The 7894-nt window shown below is 46.5% G+C and overlaps 1 protein-coding gene across 4 annotated transcripts; it reads left to right on the top strand.

Annotated features, from left to right (window-relative positions):
* The first annotated feature begins 5086 nt into the window (after positions 1-5086).
* On the top strand, positions 5087-7592 carry LOC123043591 (uncharacterized). Of its 4 annotated transcripts, none has more exons than XM_044466089.1 (7): positions 5123-5518; positions 5623-5767; positions 6538-6594; positions 6847-6894; positions 6988-7047; positions 7183-7255; positions 7386-7592. In XM_044466089.1, the coding sequence occupies exons 2-6, from the start codon at positions 5714-5716 to the stop codon at positions 7234-7236; spliced, it is 273 nt and encodes a 90-aa protein (XP_044322024.1). In that variant the 5' UTR covers positions 5123-5518; positions 5623-5713; the 3' UTR covers positions 7237-7255; positions 7386-7592. The 4 variants fall into 4 exon arrangements, with proteins under 4 accessions (XP_044322022.1, XP_044322021.1, XP_044322024.1 ...); XM_044466088.1 differs by having other exon boundaries at positions 5126-5514; XM_044466087.1 differs by having other exon boundaries at positions 5087-5518; positions 6988-7255.
* Positions 7593-7894: the final 302 nt, after the last annotated feature.

Raw genomic sequence — 7894 nt, 5'->3', positions numbered from 1 at the left:
GAATTGGTCCAAGAAAGTTACTGTCGTGAATTCTATAACAGAAGGCTAAGTATTTTGCTTTGGAAGAAACAATGGAGGGTGATGAATCAAAGGTTCATTTATGAACTTGGTATGGTTTCTACATGATTGTGCAAATAGAACACTATTCTCAAATAGTGGTTCTATAGCTTAATCTAAGGAATCAAATGTCTTACTAGTGATTCAATATATATACTAAGATTGCTTCACATAAATTATGAATTTATGTGAAAGCATGACGGATGCATTCAAATGGTACACACGGATTTGAAGTTCTCAGATTCGATAGGGTGAAGTCTAATCCACAAGCAAAGCATGGACCGACACCGGATTGCCATTGGTGTAAAAGTTAAAAGTGCTAACTAGATTATTGACTATAGTGCAAGTGGGAGACTGTTGGAAATATGCCCTAGAGGCAAAAATATTTGTATTATTATATTTCCATATTCATAGTTAAGAGTTTATATTCTATGCTATAATGGCTATGATCCTAGAATATGTGACTCAGTGGGAAACTCATATGCATGTGTGGAATGATAAACCCTAAATAAAAGGTTCCTAGTCTCGCCTCTAAGACTAGCTCAAGTGTTGTTGGTGATCACGTTTTCTGGATCTTAGGATATCATTAAGTGTAATGATAGTCCTAAAACAACATTAAGATTATGATGTTAGAAGAACGATCATATTTGAATCAACCCAATCTTGTTTATTATGAATTGAGTTAATATAGTTTGCATTCAATTGTAATAACACAGAGTGTTAATTTGTGAAATTGCTCCTTAGACCATGAGAGTATAGTGGTCACTTCTTACCGTATGGTGGTTTTGGGTTGCTCAAACGTCACCTGTAACACGGTGATCATAACGGCAACTTACATGTTCATCAGAAAGTTTGACAAGTGTCCGGATAGCGCGAAAGTGGGATTTGCTCCTCCGATGATGGATAGATATTCTTAGGGACCTCTCAGTGTGACGGCATAAATCATCGTCTTGCTAGACACACATGACTTTGTCACGGGGATGTCGGAACACAGTAACGAGAAAGAAGAACAAAACCGGTAATGAGGATTTTGATATAGCGATCATGGTGATTACTCAGGAGAATACCGATGCATCCCAGGTTTTGTGAAGTATCGGAAGCAAAGGGAACATCACATGATAACCAAAGTTTCACTCGAACACCATTCGTTTGCTCACAGGGACCTATACGGACGTCCACGTCTCGTTGCAGGTCACTGAACAAACGTTTTTGTTCATGTCTATGGGTTACCGAACCTACAGGGTCACAAGCTTAAGGCAATCCTGATCTGTTGAGTGTTATTAGGACAAGAGTCATGAGTATATTTGTGGAATTTTTTTCATGAATAATCTGAATAGTTCCGAGAGAATCCGGAAGCGTTTCGGGGTCACCGGAAGGGTTTCTGAGAGTATCGGGTAATACCGGGTATTACCGATAAATTATATATAGGTGGAAAATGTTTCTGGAGATTTTAAAAAATATATAAAATGGTCTAGAGGTATTTAAAACATTTTATATTTAATTTAAATATTAATGGGCCTAAAAAGGCCAAGAGGTGGAAGGCAACTCGGGCCACAAGGGCCCAAGTAAGATGGCGCCCCCTTTCCTTGTGGTGGGGACGAATTGGACAGGGGGAGGGAGTCTGGCCGGCCCCCGAAGGGGGGCCTTTCCCTCCTTGGTGGTAGCCCTCTCCTCCTCCTCCAACCTATATATACTAGGGTTTTTTGGTCCTCCAACCTATATACACAAGTTTTGGAGCCTCCTCTAGTTCTTCTAGTTCTAGTTCTAGTTGGTCCTAGTTGACTAATCCTCTTGTCCTCATAATTATAAGCCCAATGCTAATCTCCTCCCTGTAATTCTCCAACGACGATTAGCTCTGGACAGCAAAGCGCTGCCCGACCGTGAAGGCTGCATGCTTGCAACCAAGTAGAGAGGTCGTGCTTTCGGTCTTCGGTTCGAGGGACCAATCGTGGGCGGTACGATGGATCACTCATTGAAGGTTCGAGGGACTCCAAGTACAATCTACACTAACACATTCTTCTTCTTCTGCAACTCGGTGATGGTAACGGTCGTGATCCCAACCCATTATGCTTCTTCATATTGATCTTGGGTGATTGTAGGTGCGACTTTTTTGTTTTCTACTACGTTAAACAACATAGACGATGTACCATACCCCTATTATGGGATGGAGACCGGATGCTACAAGATCCAGATGAGACCCGGAGCCATGTAGATGGGTTCTACAAGGCGTTATTCGCCGAACGACCCAGGGGGGGCATTGCCCTTGCGGATAATATTTGGGTGGCACAACAAAGGGTTTCCCTAGAGGAGAATATTGCCTTGCCCGCGCCCTTTAATGAGTGGGGGTTGAAACCTTCATCAAATCGATTATCTCGTTGATCCCAAAGGTTCCGGGGGCATCAGATATTCGACAGTTTCGCCCGATCACGGTTCTAAACATGATCATTAGGATTCTGGCCAAAGGGTACACCACTAGGGCGGCCCTGCTTGCCTCTCGTATTCTCCACCCTAACCAGACGGAGTTCACCAAGGGATGGTATATTTTAGATGGGATCCTCGTCCTGGATGAGGTCCTTCATGAGGTCAAAAGGAAATGCCTACACGCGGTTTTCTTTAAGATTGAGTTTCATAAGGCTTATGATACGACCCACTGGTCCTTCCTTCGGGAGGTGATGTTGAAACAGGGTTTCGACCCCCATTGGATTGCGTGTGTTATGCAGCTAGTGTCGAGCGGACGCACGATGATCAATATCAATGGGGAGGTTGGCCCCTATTTCCACAAGGCTCAAGGGGTGCGACAGGGAGATCCCTTTCCGCCCTTCTTATTCAACCTTGTAGTCGATGCCTTAGCAGCTATCTTGGACCTAGCGAAAAGGGCCAGCCACATTAGGGGTATCTGCCCGCGTCTCATTGGAGATGGGGGACTTACCCACCTCCAGTACGCAGATGACACAATCCTGATGGTCGAAGGCCAGACGAGGACATTCAACATCTTGAGTTCCTCCCATTGTGCTTCCAAGAAAGGTCGGGATTGACAATAAGATTCACGAAGAGCAAAGTGATGGTATTAGGCTGCACCGCAGAGGAATCCCTCCGCATAGCCAACTGACTTAATTGTCGACCAGGATCATTCCCGACTACCTATCTCAGCTTGTTGATTAGTGATTCCCGTCTTCAGGAAAAGGAACTCCTCCCTACTGTATCCAGGGTTCAACATCGAGTCGAACCATGGCAAGGGCATTGGGTTCCCAAGGCAGTGAGGGTAGTCTCGATAAACTCCTCCATGATTAGCATGTTGATGTGTGTGATGGGATTCTATAGCCTGCATGAACCCCTTCATCAGGAAATTGCCAAATACCTGTCCAGATTCTTCTGGGCGGGGCAGGGTGACTAGTAGAAATATCACATGGTTAAATGGCCTAAGATATGTAAGCCTAAAGACCAAGGCGGCCTTGGGGTCATTTCCTCCAAGTGAATAAACGCCCTGCTGTCTAAGTGGTTGTGGTGCATTGAGACCAGTGGAGGGGGGGTTGTGGCTTGATATTATCCGCGCAAAGTATTTGCATGGACAACCCCTAGCTTTTGCCCCAGAGCAGTGGCTCCCAATTCTGGTAGTCGATCATACAATTGTTGCCGGTTCTTCGGATAGGATCTTCGATTTGTGTTGGGTCGAGTACCAACACATTGTTTTGGCTGATCGGTGGTCGGGCGCTAGACCGTTTGCGGAACGGTTTTATTCGCTCTTTAGTATTTGCGCCCGTCCGCAACTCAAGGTGAGTGCGGCTTTAGAGGACCTTGGGTGCATTGCCTTCCGGCGCACCTTTGGCCCACTTGAGCGGGAGCAATGGGAGGAGCTGCTGGAGTGCATAGCCGTCCACTCCCCCAACCTTGAGCATGACGCCATCTCCCGGAATCTTAAACCAAGTAGCACATTTTCGACCAAGTCCTTGTACCACACGCTTTTGGCCACTCCTAGTCCAGCGGAGCTGACTCTCCTATGGGAGATCAAGCTGTCGATGAAAATTCGCATCTTCCTTTGGCAATGGGTGCGCAACCGCTTACCTTCGGATATGAAAGTATTGACACGGAATGGTCCCAATAATTGGTTGAGCCTACTATGTGGAGTTCTGGAAGACTCCAACCACATATTCTTCCGCTGCCCGTCAGCGATCTTCCTTTGGAGTTGTTTACGGAATGTCATGGGTGGGACTTGGTGCCATGATAATCTCCCGGACATGTTCCGGGAGATCCTTGGCTTTCCGTGCAGGGTTCGCCCATCCCTTTGGGTGGCGATGGGCACCCTCATGTGTACTTTAGGGAATGTGCAATAAACTAGTGATTGAGCATGTGCCTTGCGACTGATGTTATCTACAAAATGTGTGACTTCTTACAGCTCTAGAGACCCCTTAGCAAGCGGCACGATCGGGACAACATCGACGTGATCATTGCGGGACTTTACTTCACCGACCCCTCCACCTCCGCCCGAGCCGGACTAATTATTAGGCCGCACTTATTTTGCAGGGGTTTGATGTGTTGTGCCCCCAGCTGAACTTATTGTGTACCTTGTTGCACTCCTTGCTTTTGTTTGATGTTGTCGGATGTTGGTGCGGTTGCTTTATACTCCATCCGTCTCAAAATAAGTATCTCAACTTTGTACTAGCTCTAGTACAAATTTGTACTAAGCTCAAGACACTTATTTTGGGGCGGGGTGAGTATAATATAAAGCCGGGAACTTTTTTATCTACCTCGGCCGACCTTTGTGTCTATCTGCCAAAGTGTTTCAAACCTCAACGAATTAACAATTTATGTTGTTTGTTTATATGCGTGCACTCAGGTGTTCGGCTCATTTGCTATTTGTCAGGTTCTTGTCATGGGCTCCCTACGTGAACCACCACCAGGATCGCACCTACTGTTCTTGCACGCATCTGATTTTTATCCACCCGCAAAAAACCGTATCTGATTTTTATTGACAGATTAGGGGTTGGAGGACAAGCAGCACTCCAAATCAGGGGTGCTATCTCCCGTGCGGCGATCTCTTTACTTTACCTTCCAAGCAAGCAACCATGGCGCAGCCTCGCGACAGGAAGGGGGACACAATAACACGCTGCCATGGACGCCACCACCGCAAACTTGGAAGCAAATAACCTCACTCCTAATTACAGAAATTACCACGCGCCCCGCCATATACTAGGAAAGTCATAAGTGAATTAACCATCCTCTCCATTTTGCTATCTACTATAAGCCACGAGTTCTCCACGCGCGACGGACCGGGTAAAAATCGCCACCTTTTTCCTGCCTTTTCTTTCCTACCTCCCCGGCCACATCCACGGGCATATTCTCAGCTCCCTCTCCCTAGTCTCTCTATATATAGGCCATTTCCATTCACACGTTTTCTCTCGTCTCCGTTCACGATCGATCCGCATCGCCGTCGCCCTCGATCGCCTTCCCTTCCGCACAGTAGGTGCCCCCCTCACCTACCCCAAATCTTTGCGCAATTCACACGGATTCGCACGCCCACATGCTTATTATATAGCCCCCGATTGTGTTGTTCATCTGTTGTTCCAGGACTCCCAGGGCCTGCTGAAACCTGCTTCTTCTTCTCCGTCGTCATCTTCGTCTTCGTCTTCATCGTCTTCTTCTTGTGGAGATCGACCAGATGACTGGCTGCAACGGTAACGGCAACTCGTCCGCCTCGGCCATGGGGCATCAGGTACTTTCATCGATCGACCGATGCCATCTCTCTGAATCGAACCCCTCCCCTGTTTCTGACGGAGTTTCGACACACACGCCAATTCAGCCCGGGAGAAAGAACCGTTCGGTTGCTTGAGGAAATTTTCCTTTCAACGCTCACGGGCGCCCTGTTGCTGTCGTTGATGCTGTCCTGCTCTCCTTTTTCTGCGAAGAAACAATGCAGTGTTGCGTGTCGACGACCGGTTACCGGAAGATATTTTCTAGCTGAGCGTTATCTGAAGATTTTATTTTACTTTAGGTCCGTTGATGTTTCTTCATGCACGCCGAGGACGAGGAGCGTTTATCTGAACATTTTATTTCCGAGCCGGTTACCAGAAGAACACTCCAGCACAAAGTACTCTGTTCGGTTGGGTCATCTCACTAGTCGCGTGCTGTGTAATTTTCTTAGCACAAAAGAGAGACTTTTGCACTGCACGGGTAATCGGAGTCTTCTTATTTGAATCGCACCCCAGCCACGCAGTGCAGATGTTTTCTCCCACTTATCCCCAACAGCTACACAACAAAACCGGTCAAGTCAAATCAAATCATGCGTGTCGTCGATCAATAGGGCCATAGGAGGGGGTTGCTTTTGTTGACTACACATACAAACCACACATAATCGCTGCGTCGACTTTACACGAGCCATTTCTTTATCTTTGTTTTGTTCTGCAGATTCTTTTATGCTGATTTTTTGTGGCCGTTAAGAAAAGTCGAACTCTGAAACCCCTGATTTTTTTTTTTGAGTTGCAGACGGTCGCTGAGAAGAAGTTCGGAGGAATTGCACCAAAGAAGCCTCTGATTTCAAAGGTACGCAACTGCGTGAACGTTCATTATCAAGCTTGGCTTCCAACACACTCAATACCAACGGACTTGTTTCATCACAGTGGTTTCATAAAACAATTATAGAAGAGGCTGTCGCACTAGTACTACCACTATTGTTTTCTGAAACTAATACACGAGTTATGGCAATGAGCGTTCCACGAGCCTGAAGAAATATATTCAGAATAAGAATCTGATTATATTTGTTTGCATTAATTTTCCATTCTACTGCTGCTTCAGGACCATGAGCGCGCCTACTTCGACTCCGCCGACTGGGTCCTCGGCAAGGTATACTTGTGTATTCCCAAACTGAATATCATCTATACTGCCCTGACAAGTTAAACCCCTTTTCTGAATCTTGTGTTTCCTCCTTTGCTTCAGCAAGCTGCAAGCAACAACGCACAGGCGGCGGCAATCGAGTCCTTGAAGCCAAAGCTAAAGGTAGGTTGTGATCCTTGTCCCATCTCAACTGCACGCTGCATTACATTGCACTGCAAGCATCTATCATTCAGACTTTCAGAGTTTAACTGCGGTGCAAGAAATGATCAACCAATCTGCTCTGTTTGTTGCGTGCAGAGGACGCCCCATCACCAGCTCCCCCCTCGCAAGCCGGCCTGCGCGTCCGGCTGATCGACCGCGACGGGACAAAGTAAGAAATATTCTCTCTTCTTCACATGGTGCTGCATGCACGTTTCTGAACTAGTAGTATGTTTCTGCAGATCCAGCTATGTTTCTGAACTCTCTGTTCTTATCTTATCTGACTGATCATCATCATGCAGGGATCACTGGAGGAAGCCGGAGCGGTCGCATGAGACGACGAAGCTGGTGATCTAGCTGGTTGCATATGTTAGGAGTCGATCGAGTCAGGGTTTGGGATCTGCAGTTAGACCCTTTTGGTTCTAGCAGCCTATGATTTGTCACAGTAGGGCTAGTAGCATACTCCTACATTGTTATGGCTTCAGCTTTGAGATGTTTGGTTTCCAGTACTTTTCTGTCAGTAATTTTCTTCTTCTTTAGAATCGAGGAGCTTCGGCGCTCCGGGTTTCATTGAAATGAAACAAAAACGAGTTCGAAAAATTTCCCGGCACAAACAACCTCCCACAACACTTAAACATCGGGGCCACGGTCTGCCCAAACTACCCTACCATTGTACCATCAACTATATGACCATGCTGCACAACATCTAAGAACTGGAAGAACCACAGGACGTTATGGTCAACTCAGTAACAAAGGCCCTGCCTCGCACGTTTTCGCCCTACGCTAATTCTTCTGGTCATCGGCATACGAG

The sequence above is a fragment of the Triticum aestivum genome, chromosome 2B, assembly GCF_018294505.1.
Source record: "Triticum aestivum cultivar Chinese Spring chromosome 2B, IWGSC CS RefSeq v2.1, whole genome shotgun sequence".
Taxonomy (NCBI): domain Eukaryota; kingdom Viridiplantae; phylum Streptophyta; class Magnoliopsida; order Poales; family Poaceae; genus Triticum; species Triticum aestivum.
Note: the sequence above shows the minus strand (reverse complement) of the source record. Positions and strands in the feature narration are given on the sequence as shown.

Bases quoted from the DNA above. Each gene is read 5' to 3' on its own strand.
- LOC123043591 (XM_044466087.1), top strand. From the start codon at position 5,714: ATGACTGGCTGCAACGGTAACGGCAACTCGTCCGCCTCGGCCATGGGG. The intron at 5,768-6,537 runs GTACTTTCATCG...TTTGAGTTGCAG, and splicing joins CCTCGGCCATGGGGCATCAG to ACGGTCGCTGAGAAGAAGTT. The intron at 6,595-6,846 runs GTACGCAACTGC...CTGCTGCTTCAG, and splicing joins AGAAGCCTCTGATTTCAAAG to GACCATGAGCGCGCCTACTT.